This window comes from Zeus faber (assembly GCF_960531495.2).
Source record: "Zeus faber genome assembly, chromosome: 8".
In the NCBI taxonomy this organism is placed as follows: domain Eukaryota; kingdom Metazoa; phylum Chordata; class Actinopteri; order Zeiformes; family Zeidae; genus Zeus; species Zeus faber.
Window position 1 is genome coordinate 17744850 of NC_137195.1, and position 23443 is coordinate 17768292.

At 41.8% G+C, this 23443-nt stretch overlaps 1 protein-coding gene across 1 annotated transcript in view; it reads right to left on the bottom strand.

Annotated features, from left to right (window-relative positions):
• Positions 1-23443, bottom strand: part of cdk14 (cyclin dependent kinase 14) — a 122225-nt gene that overhangs the window by 60432 nt on the left and 38350 nt on the right. The window contains exons 4-8 of the mRNA XM_088845569.1: positions 20550-20644; positions 19709-19788; positions 16264-16358; positions 12303-12365; positions 1562-1685 (exon numbers count right to left, since the gene is read on the bottom strand). Of these exons, the coding sequence (XP_088701695.1) occupies positions 1562-1685; positions 12303-12365; positions 16264-16358; positions 19709-19788; positions 20550-20644 (457 nt within the window). The remainder of the gene's footprint in view (positions 1-1561; positions 1686-12302; positions 12366-16263; positions 16359-19708; positions 19789-20549; positions 20645-23443) is intronic.

Below are 23443 nucleotides of genomic sequence, written 5' to 3' on the forward strand. Positions count from 1 at the left end.
GAAAACTACAGTATTTTCATGGTTCCTCATTCCCCTGGCCCTCTCATTTGCCTCGCAGTAATGTTTGAGCGCTAATACAGGGTTTGAATTATTGATGAATATATCCCGTCCCCCGTGTTTGTGTGGGCCAAGTGATGGAAGGGTGTTGAGACAGAGAGAATGAGAGGATATAAGACACCATAGCCGGCTTTCTCTCTTTTTTTTGCTCATGAAAAAGAGACTCATAGACTGTAGAAAAAAATGGACGCGATGACATCACCCGATGTTTTCTGATTTAAAGTCTCACTGGGATTGAACAGGTTGCCACATTGGCAGGAAACTTTTTAAACTTTGGCAGTGGGGCAGAGTCTTGGTGTTCTGAGATGGGGTGAGTACGGTGGCTCTGAGAGCTCAACGCACTGCAACTTAAGAAAACACATGCAAATCGACAAAACACAAATGCAAAAGCCACAACATAACTGCAACTTAAGAAAACACATGCAAATAGACAAAACACAGTCAAATTAAGAAAACATCTTTACTAATATTACACATAAGCAGCATTTAGAAAACGCTCTACAAATCCAGTCAGGTCGAACGAGCTACATACTAAAACGCTTTGCAAATACGGAAAAACACAACCGCATTAAGGGAAAACACAAACGCCGCATTAAAAGAAGTGAGCCATAGTACTGCGGAAGTGAGCCACTGCTGATGCAATACAATATAATATGCAATTAATAAATAGAGAAAACCACTTTTACATCAATCCAACGCTTTTATTTAAGCCATTTAGGTAGGCTACGGTATCTACCAGCTCCCTGATAGTTTGGTGTCATTCCGAAACGATTCAAATCTTTTGGGTAAGAAGGACAGGAATATAGCACTTAAATGGCTTAAATAAAAAGCGTAGATTAATATAAAAGTTGTTTTTTCTATTTATTAATTGCATATATTTCTATTACATTGCATTCACGGTGGCTCACTTCTGTAATGGTATGGCTCACTTCCATAATGTGGCTTTTGCATTGTGTTTTCCATTAATGCGGTTGCGTTCTTTGTAATTGCAAAGCGATTTGCTATGCAGTTTGTTCGACATGTCTGGATCTGCGGCGCGTTTTCTAAATTCTGTGCATGTGTTTGATAAAGATGTTCTCTTCATTTGCTTGTGTTTTATCTATTTGCATGCCTTTTCCTAAGTTGCAGTGCGTTGCAGAGTTCTCAGGGCCACCGTAGGTTGAGGGAAAAAGAAACACATCCACCTTTTTCGAAGGTGACCAAGAGACCTGTCAAATATGCTCTGCATTAAGATTAAATATCCTCAAAGGCAACAAAGATTTTAACAATCACAAGTAAGACACCCATTATAAGAAGTCCATTCATCCATTCAGTCTGAGGTGTTAACAAACATTGGCGTCAAGCAGCCATTCATTTGAACTTGGCTTCAACACTAATGCCATTTGGGGGCATGGTCATGTGCATTTACCGAGTTTGTTAGTGAGAACAGTGCCACAGTCATATGCTGGTGCAACTTCAAAATACGGGGGTAATAAGGGTTGTTATGGTACAGATGTTGACTTACCAAAGTCAGCAAGCTTAAGCTCTCCTGTGTCGCTGATTAGGAGATTCTGGGGTTTGAGGTCCCGGTGGAGGATGTACCTCTGGTGGATGTAGGACAGCCCCCGCAGCAGCTGGAACAGGAACAGCTGGAAGCAAAGGCAAAGGGGAGTCAAGTTTCAACAAGGGCGAGTGCGAGTACTTCTCTGAAATGAGAACTCAACAATTTTGAAAATGGGTATAATCTATGTAGAAACAGCCATAATGGTGAAAGCTTATCGGCATACTTATATCTGACAAAACTGCCCATCAACCTTTATAAAGATTCATAAAGCTGCTGACTGCATCCTCCTACATCCTGGCTATTACAGTAGAGCTCCTACTAGGCCTCACATAGGGTCACATTTCGAAATGTGTTTGTCACATACTACGGAAGTGTAGAATCACAGCTTCAAAAGAATGTATCACTTGTGGGAATAAAGCAAATATATTGGAAGCTATGACTTGCTATGCCTGAGTAATCAGGCTTTAAAGTTTTATAAGCATTTCCGGACTTTTGCAGGACAAAATACACATTTAGTAACACAATCAGTGCTTTAAATGGTTACATCTGGACAGTGCTGTACTCCTTCAATGAAATAATGTTGATTGTGCTTTTTCTGAAATAATATTTGTATAGATATTGGAAAATGCATAAATGAAGTTTATCCTTTTATTTTAAGTTTAAGTTAATTTGTTTTCATTCTAAGTTCATGCTCACTATAGTAGCATGACTCCCCTTTTATTCTGCAACTTCTAAACATTCCCGTTTCCTGCATTTAATTGTTTTATAACAATGACAGTTTTAAGAAAGTGGCCCATTTCAGATCTCGCACATGATGATTTATATGATAATGCACATGATAATCACCAGAAAAAAGCAATTCCCAGAATACAAATGCCAGGGTCCTCCCAACATTTTCATTCTGGGAATTGTTGTTTCCTGGGAGCACCCTGCTCCGCCGCCTCTCGCTGCCAGCTCCGCAGTATGATTGGGAGCTTCTGCCGCCCTCTTCTCGTAATCCATAACAACACGGAGATAATGTTTTCATGGAGAAGTGACATCTCTTGATTCTGGTGTTTATTTGTTGTTGTTTCTTTAAACGGAAGCAACGTCAGCTCTTCTTCCTCATATCCTTTGAGGTGGCGTCAGCTCAACATTTTTTTTTTTTTTACCACGGGAAGAAGACGCGGTGTAGTCATTCACGAATAGATAGAATTTAGAACCTTATTTTATCAAAATGGTTTCACATTCTGACTTGACATCACAGGGAATATTGAAGGATGATCTTGATCTGCATGTTTGCATCAAAGGGATCTGTTAGATCTCCGTTTGTTAAACAATTTGAGCTTGGCAAGAGTGTGTGAGTAACTCAACTAATGTTGATGGAGCACATAGCCTCAACCATTTAATATTCATCTAATATTTAGAAATCAAACTTAATTTTGAAAATAAGTCGAGAGATAGAAAACTTAAGGAATATCAATCTGCCATATTCTAATTTTTGACCTAGAAAGGAATTTCTGTTTTTTCACGCACAGCCTACAATACAGCCTTGCGAATGGATGTGGTGGGTCACATTTAGCTCAATAAAAGTCTCTCGTAACAACTCAGATCAATGGGAGTGCTTGAGCACATAAAAAAACCCTTAGATCAAAACCAGACCATCAGCTCAGAATGCAGCCAATGTTTTTTCCATTTGGACTATTTACAGGGGATCACAATGATAACCATCACCATACAGCTGATCTTACCTTATCAATTACTGGGAGTCATCAGTGACTGTGTCATTGGGGAATATAGATGAATGGTATTCAAAAGTATTGTATTATCTTTAATGACGACATATCCAGCAGTCTCTTTGTATTGCAATTGTTTTGCAGAGAATACATTCATAGTGTACACTTCATGGAGGTGGTAATGGCTACAGTGTTGGGTTTTTGTAAATATATATTTTCTTCATGTAAAATTGGGAGTGCTTCACAAGAGGAAGTACAAAGATGTCAGAGCATGTGCTATTTTGGCCTACCTCTTATTTGCATGACACCTTTACAGAGATTTGGAGGATTCAAAATGCGTTTGCTTTGTTTTACTGTATAAAACCAGCAGGTTTTTTCCTCCCCGCACGCAAACATCAATCAAAGAATAATGAGCCGCGTACACTCCCCCCTGATCTCCAATTCCAATGCGCCCCCACCACATTTCTCTCCTCTCAGCAATACCATAGTCTCGGCCAATTAGGCAGAGCAGAAAACCATGCATTCCAATAAGGGATCAGTCTATTCTGATGTCTGGAGTCGGTAGGTCAACAGTTTAGTATTCCTCAACTCTGTGGGGAAGGCGATGAAAGCTCTGCTCTCAAAATGACCATGGGGAACGTGTGTTTACTTGTGTACGTTAAATTGTGCGCGTTTAAAAAGCCTGGCATCGTCGAAAGTGCGACTGCGCAGTCACAAAAAAGATAAAGACAAACGTAAAAAAAAAAAAAGCAAAAAAAGCTGTTTCTTCTCTCCTCTGTGCACCTCGATGCAAACATCAAAAGCTCCTCAGAACAAATACTCGCTGTTCGGCTGCAGATTGAAACCGTGCTCCGTCCTATTTTACATAATACTTTGGTTATGGTGAAGAGGCAAGGGCAAAATAAGAATCAGCGACTGGTTTGGTGATTTTTACATTGTGGTGTGGGGTGGCGTGATTTAAGCAGGCACACCTGCCTTGGGTCTAGTGATTTGGGCACAGGATCAGCCATCACCCATCCCCAAACGCACGTTAGAGGGAGCCTTTGTCATGACGACGTTCCATATGCTCCCGGCTTGTTACATCTTGCCACTCTCTTCAACAAAATGGCTTGTCTTCAACATCATCGCCTGTGTCTCTGTGCTGAGGAGCCCGGGAAAAGCTACTTGGGTGGCGTGTGGCAGATTTCAAATTTCCACATAAAGACCTGCATAATAAATACATGGGCCAATTAAAAATAAGTCCTAGAAAGGTCTCACTTTTGAACTGAGAAGCTATAAGATATGTATGAGGTCATCTGCTGCGTCCCAAATCATGTACCACATGGTTAATTTGCACACTATTGTCCAGCACACCTGAAAATCTGCGTAAAAAGAACGATGGCTTACATACATCGTCATATAGCTGCAGCACTTTAGTTTCAATATTTGGCTGGTTGAGGATGACGCTTTAAGTTAAACAGCACAGCCTGCCACTTTGGACTGGTCTGTCATGGTAGAGAAGTAGCACGTATCACGATGCATTGTGGGATACGCTCGCCAGAGTAGTGTTCAGTGTTTTAACACAAAGCTATTACATCCTGGTACTTTGTGCATACTATTAGATGCAATTCTCTGGTTTCAGACACACTAAACACACTCACATGGCTTAATAAGAGCATGCCAGTACTTTCCTACTGTACTTTCAGAGTGAAATGAGGGCTGGACATGGTCAGCGGGGTGGGGGTTGGCCTTCTGGAGAGGCAGAGGCAGACATCTGCTATCGGACACAGTCACCCAACTATGAGCAACTGCGCCGTCCATCTGGCTGGAGGTACCGGACTGAGAGCGACCCCTACGGGCCGAGGGCTCAACAGCGCTAATTAACGCACCGACGAGAAGCAGAGTCAGGTGGACGAGGGTGAGAGATAGATTAAAGAAAAAAAGGATTACGAGCCAAAGTAACAAAGACTCCCGGATTAAAGGAAAGGAAAATAAAGACCTGACAAAGCAGAAGAAAACAAAACGCTGGGTGAGCTTCAGACGGGGGATGAGGCGGCCGCGGCGGCTGCGGCCATGAGAGCCGAGCCGAGGAGACGGAGAGGAGGAAGATATGAGAGGAGGAGTATAAGCCCATAAGCGCTAACGTCGATAGCGGCTGGGAAGGTGTGACCCTGGATGTCGACAGGCCCAATACCCCTCCCCTCCGCCATGGTGGACTCATCCATCCAGCCGAGATCCGTCTGCGGCATAGGAATTAGAGGGCGACGGAAAACGAGAAATTAAAAGTCCGGGTGTTAACTTTAAAGTCAAAGATAGAAGAAAGGATTCTCTGCACTGTTCTTCCAATGGGGAAACTTGTTGCGACAGAGTACAAATGGGCAGCTCCGTGGTAATTAGAAGGGAGAAACTCTTAATGAGAATGAAACCAACCAATGCGTGTGTGTGTATGTGTGTGTGTGTGTGTGTGTGTGTGTGTGTGTGTGTGCGCGTGCGTGCGTGTGCGAGTGCGTGTGTGCGCACAATCATGATGTCTGATTACTCTTGATTACCAGTTGGTGAGCGCTGCTGAAAATAATAAGCTCTGTAATTCTACGTGCCATCCTTTAACATGATCTATTGCATTAGAGAAGACCTACAACCGTAAGCAGCAATCCATCAAGAGTGCAGGACTTCCGCTAATGATGGAATAGTTATTGCTTTTCTCTACCAAGATGAGTAATATGAATAGATACGGCACAAAACAAACTATGTGTTATCTGCGAGCAAAATGATGTCAAAAGCGGCTATGTTGTCTGATATTCCCATTCATTTTGCAGCGGCATATGAGGCAATATATCAAAATGACACCATGGGGCACAATGGGTCCATGCGGATTTTCACTGGGACAAAGAAACAAAGTGAATTGACGTGGAACACTGCAGAAGGACACATGAAAGATGTGTACTTAACAGAACATGTTCAGCTAATCTGGTCCTCAACTCAGAAGACATGGTTACAATGCTTAGGAGAGGCTTTTTGCAAGAAATGGACAGATTTGGGGCAAAAAAAAAAAAAGAGGAACTAAAAAAATTGTGTAGACTCAAGTGGCTTTGTGGACTATCGTTTCAAAAATGCATGAGCGAGATTAAGAAAAAAATTGAAAAAAAAAAGACTTCAAAGAATTCAATATTAACAATCCTACCCTTAACCCTTAACAATGATGTTCCACAACAAAAGCAGCCAATCAACAAAAACTTCCAACTGCTCACTTTCTGAACCCTGCAGATAATCCTTGTGAACTGCACTTTGCTTATCGTGGTGACAATTTCAGAGAAGCGAAATAAAATGTTAAATGGGGCGAAAAGGAATTACCATCTGCTGGTTATTTTGTAGAGACCTTGTTCCACAGAGGATTTAGATTGATGCTTTCCTTAATGGACCGAACCAAGTGATCACATCAGCCAACATGCCAGCATTGGCCGGTAGGGACTGGACAAAAAACCACAGCATCTTCTTAATAGCTGTGAGTGTTTTAAAAGAGTAGTTTCACTGCTCAATTGGGACTTTGTGCATGCGTGTGTGTAGCTATGTGAGATTACTACATAACCACCAATTAGGAGACACTGTACATTAGGGACGGCTACAGAGGACCAGTGGCAATTTGGTAACGGTTCCTCGTTGGTCTGGACCGAAATACCAGTAAGGTATTTAATTATGAATTAATTTCATAGAGTATTTGCATTTAGAAGAAGAAGACTCTTTATCACACGGCACACACACCACAACACATGCCCCCATGCGGCAGCGGTGACCAACTAAAACACACACACACGCGCTTAAAATGGTGGCCAGTGAAACTTGTTCTCCACATTTAACCCATCCACACTCCTGACATGAGCCCTGAAATTCCTCAATGTTGTCTAGTAAAGGTAACACTTGCTATTAGATTAAACAAGTCTATTGACACCCAACAATACCCATCCCTATGTTGCTGTTATCAAGTGCAGAACTGCCACCTCCACCTCTTACGGTTGCACGGTAAGAAGTTCTTTACTGGTTAGCGAATGACAGGCAAAACGAAGATTAAATGTGTTTTTCATGTCTGAAGGGGTAAAACAAAGGGAAAAATGTGCTCAAAGAGACCGATAAGTAATTCACTCACTCACAAGAGCCTAGATGCAGACTGAATGTCATTGTTTTCTACATTTTCCTGTGACGCTGTTAACAAAATGAGTTTAATCGAGACTGCCACTACCACAATAATACAATAATACAATAATACATTGTATTTATCACACAATTCTATATATTTAAACATAGAATCCCCCGAGTGGTTTTCAGGGAATTTCCATGCCTGGGCAGGGGTTAAGGCTTGGGGAGGCCATTGATCTCCATGCAAAATGTGATGTCCCTGTGAAGTCCTTTCAGGCCGCACAATGATTTCAGCGTGAAATAAATAAACCTGACCTGACTTCTAAGTGTGTGTAGGTTTCGTTTGACATCGTCATCGTAAAAGTCATATCATATGTGTGCCACTAAATGAAAAATGCAATTGAATCAATTGAACTATATATAGAAATAGGGACATCGGTAATGGTAGGATCCCTTGTGATATAGTGCGATAACAACTGCACATAGCTGTGATTGCTACCTGCTGTTTGCCCCGCTGACATCTCCCCACCGCGGGTCTCGCTTTCACATCGATCTGTTGAGATCTTGTTGGGGAGAGAGATACCGGTCTGACTGAGCATAATCTAATAGGAGAAGCACTTCAGCAGCAGCAGCAGCAGCAGCAGCAGGCCTATTAATATGATGTCATACTTTGGCCGCTTGCACTCGTCTGAGCTGAAGACACCGAGAGGCGACACTGAAGCTTGGCCACTTGTGAACATGTTCTACCTATTTATTGAAAACACTCATCAAATTGGACTTGCCGCTTTGGAAAAATGTAGTTCAAACGGTCAATTCTCAATATCCGAACACCAGGGCGTAGACCTGCACACGCCGTTTAAACACACACACACACGCACACGCACACACACACACACACACACACACACACACACACACACAGCCATCTTTTTAGACACCGACCAAATATTACATTAGTACTGAGCGTCTGCCGCATTTGTCCCTGAAATTTTAATTTGGTCCAGTACCAGTAGACACGCTGATAGCTTTTATCTCCCCGAGTATTAAATTGGAAGATGGCCGAATGACGTCTTTTAAGACCCCTCTCCCCACCAGTCACAAAATGTACCAACGGGAGTAATTTCAACCAGGACAGCCCATCTGCGGCAGACTAATTAAGTACCTGAGTCTTTTCGTGGAATAAACGTAGGACTTCAAAGAGGAGAGAAAGGAGAGTCTCTCCAAATATCAGCTTCTGATGCATGGAACCAGCCTCCCTCACAGCCACAGGCTCACACCCAGACACACAGAACAGAGGTTTTGGGCGAGAGAGGCCGAACAGAGGGGGTCGGTATCCTGTCAGCAGCCAGATCATTACCCCTCCCCCACGTCTGTCTGAGAGTCCTCAGGGAGACACGGAGTCAAGGCCGCGGAAGCCACTTGGTTTCCCCAGCTTGAAATTCACTCTGCAGGCCTGCTGCTTGGACAAAGTGTGGTCACCATTTGGACATTCATCAAATATTTTAGCTACAGATAAACATGGACGTCTTGGGAGTGTCTTCTATGATATGGCAGGATTTAGCTGAGACACGCACAATAGAAATTACCATTTTTATTTTCATTTTTTTCTGTAAAGGTACAAGGGTGGAAATCAGTAATTACAAATCAAAAATTAGTGCTTTTCACAAACTCTCATACACAAAATAACTAGACAAAACTCTTGGTGCTATTTGGTATGCAATCGATTTCAGTGTGTTTATTGTAGATGAGATATAGGTAAAAAATATATATCATAAATAGGAATATTGATATTGGTTTTTTTTATGATATACAGTCTATCTATACAATACATCAATACAAAAAGGCTTCACTGTGAGCACTACGTCTGCAAACTAACCAGAGCGTCACGTCTTCAGCTGCAGTGACAAGCACAAACCGAAGGAACAAGACGTACAAGTCACAAGTCCCGTAATTAGAGCTGACTATCTGAAATTTTACACTACAAAGTGGGAAACGCAACTTCACGCAGTGATGAAAGCAGGAAGTTGGCAATAATTAACATTGAATTAATCAATAATTTACATTTTTGAGTCGATCATCCATCCTAACAGGGGGTAAACACTCCTCTATTAACAAAAAAGTAGCCTGAGGTAAGATGTAGGTTTTTACTCATGTTTTGACAAATACAGAGTCCTGAATTTGTTGTTTATTATTTTCAATTAATATATGCCAGCCACACATGAATACCTTGATTACTGGAATTCTCCTTTTTTTTTTTTTTATACATGTCTTTTATTAAAAAAAAAACAACGTTTGTCTTTTTATCATCACAACAGGTAGCAATCCCAGAGATAAAGCCTTGACATGGCCATGCAGGGACCCAGTCATGCGCAAAAAAAATGAATAAATGATCATGTTCCTTTACAGATTAACGACCTGGGCTTCTCAGGTATAAGTGCCAGGACGCAGCGGGGGCTCAGCTCCGTGTTTGCTTTCCCGGAATAAACCTAAATTATTCACGGTAATCTCGACGAGGTTGCCGTCAGGAACAAGAAAATCAAATAAATAAATGATAAAAAAAAGAAGAAAAAACGTGCTGTCACATTAACCCTCCGTGACAATTAAGCGTGGAAGTGTTACGCAACGTATGTAGATACTGGTGGAGCAGCATCCTTCCAAGCCCACCACCATTAGATGCTTAACCTGGTCCACTTCGCTCCATCAAATCTCTACACACAATTATTCCATATTCCTGTTACCTCAGCCGAACCACTCTCTTCCTCCCAAAAATAATCAGGGGGGGGATTCACAAAGAATGGATTGCGGCCGCTAATATCACCATGAATACGCATCAATTGCGGCCGCTCTCTGCGCCGTCCCAATGTCCAATTCACAGAAGAAATTGCGCTCTGAGTTTCCGTTATAAGAAATGGCTGCCGGTCCACGTATCCTGGAAGATTTCAGTGTCCCGGACAAATGGGAGAGATTCCGGTCAAATATTATTTGTATTTATGGAGCTTAAAAACAGTTGATAGGCAGGCTATATACAGAATGAAATCATGAAGGCATGTAGGTTTATAATATTTATTTTTAATATTCTAAATAAAATAAGTCCTGTCAGTTCACGCCGTTTTAAAAATAAATAAATAAATATTACGAATATTCAAAATGCTAAATATTTGCAATATTTGTCCACCAGGGAGGGGTGGGGGCTTATTTCTATATCGACAAACGTGATTGGTTAGAGGTGAAAGGTCAGCTTTAGATCGTCCAAACTGATTGGTGTTGCAACTTGCAGAATGCGGTAATGAACAGATCTGTGGAAGTTTTTATCGAAATGATCGAGTCTATTTTATTTTGACATCAAGAAAAATAATATGGTGATAATTATTGTTATAGTTTTATCACCTACAACTAATTCAAATTGTGCTTAGAGGGAATTATCTTTACCGGACATTATGACCGGAGAGAAATCAAATATGTCGGACTACCTCAGATTTTTTCCAGTCAAAAACCAGTAATAACGGAAACTCTGATTGCGCTAATGATATGCCAGCGCAAATATACCCACAAAGTTTTGCAGCTGAGTGCAATTTGCCATTGTTTGCTGTCTGACCGCAATTATCCATGTGGCAAAGTATAAATGGTGGCTTTGCAGACCACAGCAGACCAAGGAGAAAAATGGGTATCAATGGCTCTGCGGGAGCCGCAGGGCTTTTTTAGTTTCGTTCAATTACGAAACGTAGGAAAATAAATACACTTGAAATAAAAACATACAGTTTTTATTTGTTTTGTTTGGAATGGGGAAAGCCCAAAGGCGTAATGGAGAGGGGGTGTGGGCATTGCACCCCAATGTCCCCAAATGTGTAATGGAGAGGGAGTGCTCGCTCTCCGCTCCGATTGCTCCCTCCTTGCATTTGGGTGCAATGCTCCCCATGGCGCATGATGCGTAATGGAGAGGGAGCGATCAGAGCGGAGTGGGGAGTGGAGCGCTCCGATTGCTCCGGGGCCTCCCCCCACGTCAGAATTCCTTGTTGATTCTAATAAAAAAAAGAAAGCCCAGGAATCATTAGGCCAAAATAATGCAGTGCAGAAATAGCAGTGTCATGCGAGCTTTGACCAATTCATCGCTATTCCTTATAACTTTTTTTTTTTTTTTTTTTTATATCTTTTGAGTTTAATAGGAGTTATGGAACTGTTTTCGTCAACGTTTGTAACGCCTTTTTTGTACGACAAATTATTCAAAGTGTCACCACAGGCTGCTACTCGTTCAAGGCATCGCTACCTTCAGATGATGTGACAGTGATAATGATTTTGATAATAATGTCAAAATATTATTTACAGATCACAGGAAAGTCTGGGTGTGACACCTCTTATAGATGCAGGGTCGGCCAGTGCATAACGGGGGGAGGGTGGACAATTTCCCTTATTTTCAAATGCCAATGTTGACAGGTATGCTCTGATTGCGCAGGGAGCTGAGGCACTGCTGCCTTGTTTTTTTTTTGCCCGTGCAGTCACCACCAGCACACGATAATATTTTCACTCAAACAGCGTGTGGCTATTAGCACTGGTGTTTGTGAATTTGACGTTTTTTGAAATGAGGCTCATTTGCATAGAAAGGGACCAATTTTGACCCAAACAAATGAATAATACCTCATTTAAATACATGCAAATAGCAGCGGCGCACCGAAACACTATTTGTGTGGCAGCGCAGTTAGGGGTGCATTTCACGTTTGCGATTACTTTGAGAATTAGACTGTTGCTTTTAATGTTATTTGGGCAGGATTAGCGGCCGCAAAAGCCGTGCAATCCTTTTGTGAATTCGCCCCACAGTGAAGAATCTGTACCCATCGGATTGAATAGAAATGACGTTGAATTTGCACTGAGGAGCAATTTACCTTCACGTTGTCTGGGTGCAGACCCCCAGGGTGCTTGTCCATGTACTGACATAGGTCTGTGTGCTGTGGAGGACAACAAGCAACACATTAATATATATCAATAATAATAATAATAATAATAATAATAATAATAATAATAATAAATATAAATCATACTAATAGCTTTTATTTGTATAGCACCTTTCATACACAACACACAGTGATTTCCATTAATAGAAGGCAATGAAATATTTCTTATAAAAAAGCAAACAAGCAAAATGTGTTTAATAATAAGTAAATGAATCACAGCTCATTCCTCAGTGAATGACTTGTTTTGAGTTTCTGCTCTTGAATTTACTTAATTCCCACATAATTCTCAAATGAATTAACAAAGTCCTCCGGTGGAAATTGGGAAAATCTGCTGAAAGAATTTGCAACACGTCCTTCAGTGCTCCAATAGATTACACAGAGTCCACACACTATTATTACTCTATTTAACACAATCATTCCATTCTCAAATCAGGAACATTTCGCTTGAATTATTGATATTTAATTATTAGTCTTGAACTTCTCCAAGAAATTCTACACGTATAAATAGGAGCATAATATATGTAGGAACATTTCCATCCTTTCTATCTCTCGAAACCAAAAATGTAGTACATCTAGTTTGGTTGTGAGGGTTAGGAGGTTCAGTTAGGGTTAGGTCGGTTGAATTCCACTCTTTTGAGTTCTCCTCTATTAATTGTAGCATAGGGTTCCCATAAAGACAGAAATCCATGGGAGGGGCCTCCACTGGACCGCCTGAATGTCATTTGAGCCGTTGGTCTCTTAGCTTAACCCATTAGGGATATAGATGTATTTTGGACATAGATGTGGTTATCTCTAGGACCTGAAGTTGTATCACTTGCTGATGATGCTCTCCTATTGGTATTCCACCAACACCTCAAATCCCCAGACAAGACTGGGGAGAGACAAATCTACTATGCCAGAGGTCCGGCACAAGAAATGTTCTATATCCCAGCTAACTGTCACACTGTATTGTTGATAACATATAGTTTAGTGTGTGCGTGCGTGTGTGTGTGTGCGTGTGTGTGTGTGCGTGCGTGCGTGCGTGCGTGCGTGCGTGCGTGCGTGTGTGTGTGTGATGGCTTTCGGGCCAAGCTGATATTTACAAACTCCCGCTGCCGCTCACGACCCCACTGGTGCTTTCTCTTCCTCTGAATAATTCAGAAAGCGGCTCCAGACGCGAGCTTCGGGCACCGTCAATCTTAACTAAAGACCCACTCCCCCCTTTTTCTGTTTTTCTTTATCTCTCTCTCTACCTCCTTCTCACGCTTGAATATCTCTGGCTATCAACCAGCCCCAATTGCATTCACTCTCGCCTCTCTTTCCACTTCTTTTGTTTCCTCAATTGCACAAATCTCTCTCTCTCTCTCTCTCTCTCTCTCTCTCCATCGCTCTCTCTCTTCTTGTCAATCATCATTAACTGCGGGGGGGGGGGGGGGGGAAGCCCTCTGCATGTAAACGAGCCTGCTGTGGAAATAGGGTAACCACTAACCAGGAGAATACTGGCATCAAAACGGTACTTAAAAAAATGTAACTTTAACATTCATTTGCATGTTGGAATTATTTTGGAATCATTTGTCAAGATCACGAACACTTTCTGCCTTTTCATTACAGTTTGTTAAGTTTAGTTACAGGGAAATGTTTATACATGAGGTTTATCCCAAAAAAAGAGTACTTTCCTTTTTTTTTTTAACTATATCTTGTCATTGTTCTTACCTCGTTGAATTGACGTACACCCAGATTCTCTGTGACGGTAGATGTTGTGTCTCTTTAAGTCAATTATGACGTATTTACATGGATTTAAGATAGCAGTCTAATTTACGTAATTTCTTTGTAGAATTTCGTTTTTTACTTGGATGACATTTTCAGTAAGTTCCGTTTCCATGGAATACGACAACGTTGTGATATTTCTGTGGGTTATTACCATTGCATGGCTTGTATTTTTCCAACGCCTGGCTGGATCCCGAACGCATCACTAAGTCGCACATTTCAGTGTTTTCGAGGGACGCACTGACGACATTTTAAGGATTACGTTTGTTTTTTTTTCATGAATCCAGCAAAGTAATGTTGAGTACCGATTTAAAAGCATCTACAAGGTAAGAAGCTTTATAAATATACATGTTAATTGGTAGTTTTGCAACTTTTAAAGACTACAAAATGACCGATTCCACGGCGCCCAATGGACACGGTCCAACTGGACATTCTCAATCGGTATCCTTACATTTATAGTAAATTATATCATGACGTCATAAAGCGTCTTACTGTAAATCTCATCTCATTCATTTTAGACAGGACAAGTGACGTGTCAGTTAACCAAGACCAACTGAATATTGTGGGTCAAATTTGTTTGGTTTTTCACTAATATCTGCTTTGTATGTGGATCGATTTGGATAAAACTCCAACCACGAGGTCTTTGTGAGAGTGCGGTTCAAACAAGACGTAACTGTGTTTGTGTGATATGCTGAAGTTTGTGTTCCAGATAGTTTTAGGCTTAAAAATTCAGAGAATTTTTTGTCGAACAATAATAATAAGGGGCTGCAGAACAATAGCAAAAGGGCCAATACAGCCCTGTGGGCTGGACCCCTAAATATGCAATTATTAAATACTATAATATTATTATGGTAGCATACTGATAATGATATAGGTTGATCGTTTTTTTTATACTATTATAATACTATATCATATTGTCAGACTATAAGGAATTTTATGTGGGGAAACAAACAACATAATTTGCCTTTGTACTATATATCAAGGTTCATTCTGGCATTACAAGGACTATTTTTTCATTTACGAGGACTTGACGCAAAACAAATACAATACATTTTCAATGTAATCTTTATTAAATAAGGTATGATATAATCTTAGTCTCATTGTTTATTATTTAGATTTGTATATTTATTATTAATGTCATTGTCCTCTACTATTATAAGTGTCTATTTCCAACCATGCTGGATTCAATTTACATTTCTCTGATATAATCTCGATGTAATAAAAGAGATTCTGGAAAATCTTTATATTTTTTTTTCTTTGGCGTCTGTTGGGATACCTATGGGCGTATGTAGGATTTGGAGGAAATAATCCATCCTCAAATACAATTAGGTTATTTTTGGTACACATACCCATATACATTAATCCATTACAAAATATTTTTTTGAAGGAGAATAAAATGCCGTCTCATTAATAACTCAAAACCTAAAACAATGGATGTGGATTGTTTTTCTATGAAATAAAATGAAACTCCATTCTCTCAATGGTAAAAAAAAAAGAAAAAAAGAAAAACATGGCTGGTGCCAATGCTGCACTCAGCTTTAAATAAGGGGTCAGCTGTGGAAAAGATCCTGATCCTGTCGGAAAAATAAATACCTGCAGCGATGCCAGACAGGCTGCTGGTTTTGGCTGAGATCGAACTGAGAGCCACAAAACAAAAAAAAAACAAAAAAAAAAAAGAAATGCCAGGCGTGGGTCTGTTGCCGAGGGGTCAGTGCTCCGAAACCACCTTGTAAAAATACCCTGGTGCTTAGGATTCACATTAGCAGTTATAAAAAAGTATATAAAAAGAAACAAGAAAATGATCCTGGGGTTTTTTTTTTAATTGTCCTCAAGTTAATATGAAAAACAGATAATAGGATTTTGGGCATTTTGTTCAAAATGTAATCTCTTGGCCATATTGTCCTTGAACTGTCCCTGTCATCTGGCTTTTTCCTTGGCCTGGTCCAATTGACTTTTTTTGTCACTGTTGTCTTTTTTATCTTTTTTTTTATTGTATTCCCCCCTGTTTTAGTTGCCATTGTTGTCATGCATCTCCTTTACCTTTACTTTGAATTTTTGTAAAGATCATCTGATTTTTCAGTATTTGGAAATATGATAAACATCAATAAATGAGTTTATCTGGGCGGGGCAGAGCCTGCATACTCACCACATACTCAAAGACCAGCGTCAGGGTTTCCTTGGTGTGGATGATGTCATGGAGCAAAACGATATTGGCGTGTTTCAAGCCTTTGAGGAGAGACGCTGCAAAAGAGAGAGGAGGGTGAAGAGAGTAAGAGTGGAACATTTTATCGGGATGAGACAAGGGAAGGAAGGAGGAAAAAGTGGCGTGATCTATCGGATCATTAGCTCACATCGCCCACTAACATCATCAGCATCGCTCACACCAGGCAGCCTACACCCAATACACAGGGGTTAAAGATTAACAATGTGCTGGAAATGGGGAGGGTGGATTTTATGGGCATGTGTTCTCACACTACTTTATCAACAACCACATGAAACTGTTGAGAGCGAAGGAGAGAGAGAGAGGGAGAGAGAGCGAGAGAGACAGCAAGAGGGAGAAAAGAGAGAGAGAGGCTCAAGCCTTGAGGTGAAGCTTAAGCTGTGAAGGTCAATGGTCTTAGTCCAGTAGGGGATGGAACTCAGTGGGGTGTTGGAACAACGGGCAGGCCTGGGGCGCTAAAACCAGCCACACACATCAGTTTTCCCCCCAATTAAAGTCCAAATGAAATTAAAATGCATTTTTGTGAAAAATACACACACGCGCACCACACACACACACACACACACGATCAGCCACAACATCAAAACCACTGACAGGTGAAGTGAATAACATTGCTCATCTCGTTCCAATGACACCTGTCAAGGGGTGAGATACATTAGGCAGCAAGTGAACAGTCAGTTGTTGAAGTTGATGTGTTGGAAGCAGGAAAAATGGGCAACGGGTAGGATCTGGGCAACTTTGACAAGGACCAAATTGTGATGGCTAGACGACTGAGTCAGAGCATCCCCAAAACGGCAGGTCTTGTGTGGTGTTCCTGGTATGCAGTGGTTAGTACCTACCAAAAGTGGTCCAAGGCAGGACAACCGGTGAACCGGCGACAGGGTCATGGACACCCAAGACTCATTGATGCATATGGGCAGTGAAGTCTACCCCGTCTGGTCTGATCCCACACAAGAGCTACTGTAGCACAAATTGTTGAAAGACTTCATGCTGGCTATGATAGAAAGGTGTCAGAAGACACAGTGCATCACAGCTTGCTGTGTATGGTGCTGCGTAGCTGCAGACCAGTCAGAGTGTCCATGCTGAACCCTGTCCACCGCTGAAAGCACCTACAATGGGCACGTGAGCATCAGAACTGGACCATGGAAAAATGGAAGAAGGTGGCCTGGTCTGATAAATCATTTTTTCTTCTACATCATGTGGATGGTCGGGGTGAGGGTCCCATCCAATGGAGCATCTGTGGGATGTGCTGGAACAACAAGCCTGATCCAAGGACTTAAAGGATCTGCTGCCAACGTCTTGGTGCCAGATACCACAGGACACCTTCATAGGTCTTGTGGAGATATGTGTGTGTGTGTGTGTATATATATATATATATATATATATATATATATATATATATATATATATATATATATATATATATATAATTTTAAAACCATGTTTCTGCAAATCTCATGGTCCTTCCAAATTTTGAAAGGCGTATTGAGAGTTGAGGGTTCAGTGGTTGAGAGTTCACCATGTAAGAGGCAGATATCTAGGCTTAATGGATAATATAAAAACTGGTATCTATTGGCTTGTGTGATCTAAAACTGAGTTGTGGGTCCATTTCTAATGCCCATTGCTTCAAAAATCTATAATAACACTTCAAAATTTTAAAGTGTTTACCTTTTAAATGTATGGAGTTTTAAGTATATTCCGATGCTGCACTTTTTATTTTGAAATAAGAATGCGCAAGATGTCCCTCACCATCCCATACAGTTGTTGTTAGCGGGTCAAATTTAATGTTTAATGTTTGGGTCGTGACTCAACGACTAAGGGCAAATGTGGATGCAGAGGTGAGAGCGGTTGACAACCAGGGGCAAAGACAACACTTCCCAAATTTGTTTTACAAGGGTTTGTTTTGGCGATTTCCAGCGGGAAACAAACATGAATCTTTGTCACTGTTAAACTGAAGCCAGGAGGAAAGGTAAAATTCAGGCGTAGAATGCAGACAGCAGCAGTATAATAACATCACTTTCTGATGGACACCGCAATGGTTTGTTTTTTTTCAGGGTGCCGGACGCCAATTTGACGGTCAGGGTTTTTTTTTTTTTTTTTCATTCATTCCAAGGACATAGAGGACCTGGGACGACTTGGGAGAGCCTGCGGAGCATTTGAGCCCTCATGAATACATCAATTGTGTCGGAATACCTAAAGGAGCGTAGGGAAACAGCAGATCAAAGGCGAACCCCCCTACAAGCGATGCACTCTCGCCACGCCAGGCACGCCACCTCAAAGAACCCACCCATTTAAAGACTCTTGCACCCCACCCCCCACGCCCCCCCCATCCCCATAGCAGTAACTGACTGTGTTCCTAATCAGTTCACACACACACACACACACACACACACACACACACACACACACACACACACACACACACACACACACACACACACACACACACACACACACACACACACACACACACACACACACACACACACACACACACAAGCACCGGTGGCTTAAAATTCCGACCACGTATAGAGGCCAGAAGCCTCCTCACTCAGGAGTTGCTGAATTAGTCAAATATCAAAGTGCTTTTTTTCGGATGGGCTCACTGGAGGTGTGGACTAGTGCACATACACGTGTGTGTGCGTGCGTGTGTGTGCGTGTGTCTGCGAGGTGCGGGGGTGGGAGGGTGTGAATGGCTTCAGTATCACAAGCCCAGGATCCGACACTGATCAAACACACAGAATCATTTTCTCATCTAAATTAAAAAACGCCAGGTTGGTGCCCTCAGAGCTGAGCAGGCCCTGCTTCTCTCTCTCTCTGTAGCCTCTATTGCTCTTTTTCTCTCCTGTATCTATCTATCAATCGATCTATCGATATAACTCTGTGTGTAGATACAGTATATATACACACATACATATATACAGCATATATCTATATTCACAAAAATATATATTTATATATGTATTGCTCTACTGTATCTATATATAGATTTGTACTATCTATCTATCAATCTATCTATCTATCTATCTATCTATCCGTCCATCTATCTATTCATCCCTCTATCCTCTATCTACTCTCTTGCTCTACTCTGCGTCTCTGAAATCCGAAACCAACACCAATCTTGCAAAACCTTCCTCGTAGTTTGGCAGTATAAACCTCAGTAGAACTTGCCATGGCCCTTTGTAACGCTTCAGAAATGAGGTGGCCTTTGGCAGGGTCGGGATATCTTAAATATCTTATACGTTTGACCTTGTTTCCTCCCTCCCACTTTTTAATAGAGCCCCAAGCAGTGGATTTGATCTCCGGAATTCAAAAGCGCCGTCCAATCTGACGTGCAGTACTCCTCCCACGTTGCGCCCAGTGGTCTCACCTTCTCTTATGGCCGTGAAAGGAGTCCCTTCCTCCTCCTGCAGGCGGATCACCTTCAGGGCCACCAACTTGCCGTTCACCCTTGCAGAGATTTGAAAAAGAAAGACATGAACGCATGAGCCCTCGCTCTCTAAATCTACGGATTAGAAGCCAGCACAGTGAGAGAACGGTAGAGAACTTTAACGTTATTGAAATGCAATTTCGGCAGCGGAGTGGAGTGAGACCGGGGTTGTTGCTCCACGACATGCTTATAAAATCCACTCAAATCCACTGCGCCGGAGATGAAAACAACATGAAAGCGGCTTCGTGAATTCAGAGTCGTAGATTCTGGATGCGTTCCATTTCTCCATTATGTTGGTTTTTGTCAAACAAACACAGACACAAAAAAAGGAACACTGTGACACTAGACAAGTGCATACAAGAGCAAACTATATTGTGCCTGGGTTATGCGCTTCGCCAATTAGATACTGGAATTCTAAAATTTGAAAAAAATCAATCAACCAATCAATCAATCGACAAGTGTATTATTATGGGATTACTTTTTCATTACCCGACTGGTTTTCATTAGGTTATGGCGGTGTTTTGTACCGCGTGCATGTGTGATTTGATCTGATCTCATGGGAAGAGAGCTACGACTCAGATTTTGTCAAGATTGTTTAGAAAGGAGGAACTCTCGACAAGCCAGCAGACTGCAGGGGGGATGATTCATTGTTGGAACGACAATATCTCACAGTTCTCCCTGTTTTTATTTCTTTAAAAAAAAACAAAAAAAACCTTTTGCTCGGTTTGGAGTCGAAATAGGGGCAAATGTGACATATTAAAGCACATTAAACACAACTCACTTGCTTTTGCCTTTGTAAACAGTGGCGTAGGAGCCTTCCCCCAGCTTCTCAAGCTTCTCGTAGGAATCTGCTTTTCCAAACTTGGGGCTTGTAGGCTGAGAAAAAGAGAGAGAAGCACATAAAAAAGACATAAAAGTTTGAAAATTGATTTTTATCCCCTCCCTACAGCTCAGCAATGAACTGTTGAGCAAGGGGTTTTGCAGATGCTACGAACATCCCTGAGATATTAATGCCCCCAGACGGTGCCGCCGAGGAGATGTTGAATCAGTGGCGACGATGATGATACCAAGACCCCCCAAGGTTGTATTAAGACATTTCTCTTTCACACCTCCAAACATCTACACATCTCACATCTACAAAAAACCCTCAGAGTTAACTGTCGGGTGATAACTGTCGTGTGAGCTTGGGCTCCATGTTGTGCGTTGGCGGTAGAGATCGGTGTCACCTGTCTCATGGATCAAGAGGCTGCGACAGGCGTGACAAAAGTATGAAGGATCGTACCCCATGGTAAGGGGTAAGGGGAGAGCAGGAGCAACGTCTTCTACCCTGTCTCTGTGACTGGTGTTACGCAAAACTTGGGTCGGACACCTTCGATTAGCCGGGCAGTTCACCTGTTATTGTATAGTCCTGCTAATGAATCATTCAGTGTCAACAGGTCGATGCACACGCACACGGAAAGAGACAAACTGAGGCCAGCCATTACTTGTGCCGCTGTCTGAATGTTACCCTCATTTTAGAAGAGTACCAAAAGGGTATATGCCTAAGAGTGCCTAAGCTTTTTGTAATTTTTATTCTAATATTTTCAACTACAGCCTTTAATGGTACAGTCAGTGACGTTGGACAATTAGTAGTGGTGTAACAGAGCGTAGTTGATCCGTGATCCGTACGAATCGCCCCCCCCCACGGTTCGGCTCGCATGTGAACTGCGGATCAATTGCAAAATTAAACCATCATAGTGGAAAAACAGTTTTACTGCCGCTTCGATGCAGAGCTGCAGTGAACAGAAGATAAGACAAGAAGGATGCGCGCTGTGTTTTACTCTGAAGCGCAATGATTGGTTTACAGTACGTGGCGCTGTGTTGCTGCTACTTTACGACATGTGGTGAAGCAAATGTCGCCGCTATGTGTCTGCTCGGCCACCATAATGGCAGAATGTTGGCCCATGGGGTTGAGAGCATTTCCTCCTCAACAGAGTGTCTAGACCTGACTATCTGCTCCATGAGCTGAAAAATCTCAGCAGCCATCGAGGAAACAGTAGGCTGATAAGCGTTGATCAGCAACGTTATGCAAACCTCTGCTGTTATTTCATGGTCAGTTCATGCAGTACATCCATTATTATACATTCAAATACCTGCTGTATAAAATGATGAGAAGCCACGCATCAACCCCAAGCTTGAAATAAACAGTTGAAAATGTCTTAGAGACAACTACAGCACATTCTAGACAACACCGAGGGAAATAACACAGCCCTGTTGTCAGCGCTGTCTGCTGTAGAGCACATTGCAGACCACACCCCCCGCCCCTTCCATTAACACACACACACACACATACACATACACATACACACACACACACACACACACACACACACACACACACACACACACACACACACACACACACACACACACACACACAGAATCACTAAACAATGGACTGCTCTTGTCCTTGTACATCTGCGATAGCTCACTGCTGGTTCCTATAATCATCCTCCCCTTAATGCCACTCAAGTAGGGTATCTCGTCCTGTTCTCTGCTGGTAACTAGCACTGCATTTCTGAGGTTCTTTGTGTAAACAAATGTGGATCCCCCTGGGATGAACCAGGAAGGGAAACGGCATTGTCTAAAATAAATAAATAAAAAACCTCTTGGACGGGCCTCAGCTCGTAAACTTCAGCTCGACTTGGCACTTACGGGACAGATACAAGGACTATCTGGTAGAGCACAACTCACTCTCTACAAGAAATATAGCGGAATCCCGTAGAACAAGACAATTTACCATCGACGTACATCATTTCAACAGCCATATCCAATAATAATGCAATGATAAAAAAATATACTAATAATATGGTGCTAAGACAGGGAAATAACCAAAAAACCAAACTGTTCAGGATTGTAAAAAAAAAAAATCGAAATAGAAAAAACAATAATCGCACAATGACTATAATTCCTGTAAAACTACTCAGCCAGACAAAAGAGGGCATTGTCATAACCCACCATAAGCCTGAACCCTCTATGGTAAAAGTCAGTCTCTTAACCGTGTCCTGAAAAACTAGCCTCTTGCAGAGTCTGCCAAAATTACACCTTACCTCCAATTTCAGCGAGCACAGATTGGACTGTGATGCATTTCATCTCCGCCTTGGGGGCTTAGAGCCCCATCAGCACTCCTCATGCATTTTTCAGCTATGAATGAGCAATCGGATGGATTTTGTCTGTGATATTTTGTTCGTAGCCGTTTTTTCCCTCTATCTGGACCACTGATTAGTTTTGCGTGCAGCAGAGCAATTGTAAATAGCTCTAAGAAGAAGACCGTGCTTTCTGTCCCACAGCTTAACAGCTAGGGAGTCTGCTTGGGACAAGAAAACAAACGTAGTGAGTCTGAAACAGAACCTTGCACCAAAAGTTAAATTTCCTCCACTTTTGCGGTCATGCCATCACAAAGAGATACACTGAATGCTGTTTGAAAGAGACAGGTGAAATGACATACTAGAGCTGCTTTCACACATGGACTGCAACCCTGATCCTGCAATTGAGACATTACCCGGAGGAACTGTATGTGTGAACGCAAATGTCAGAATCATTTGGACAAGATATTAACCAGACTTTACCTAGCCAGTACCCTAGTACAAGGTCTGTGTAATGTCTGATTGAGCAGTATGTGTGAACAGAGCAGCT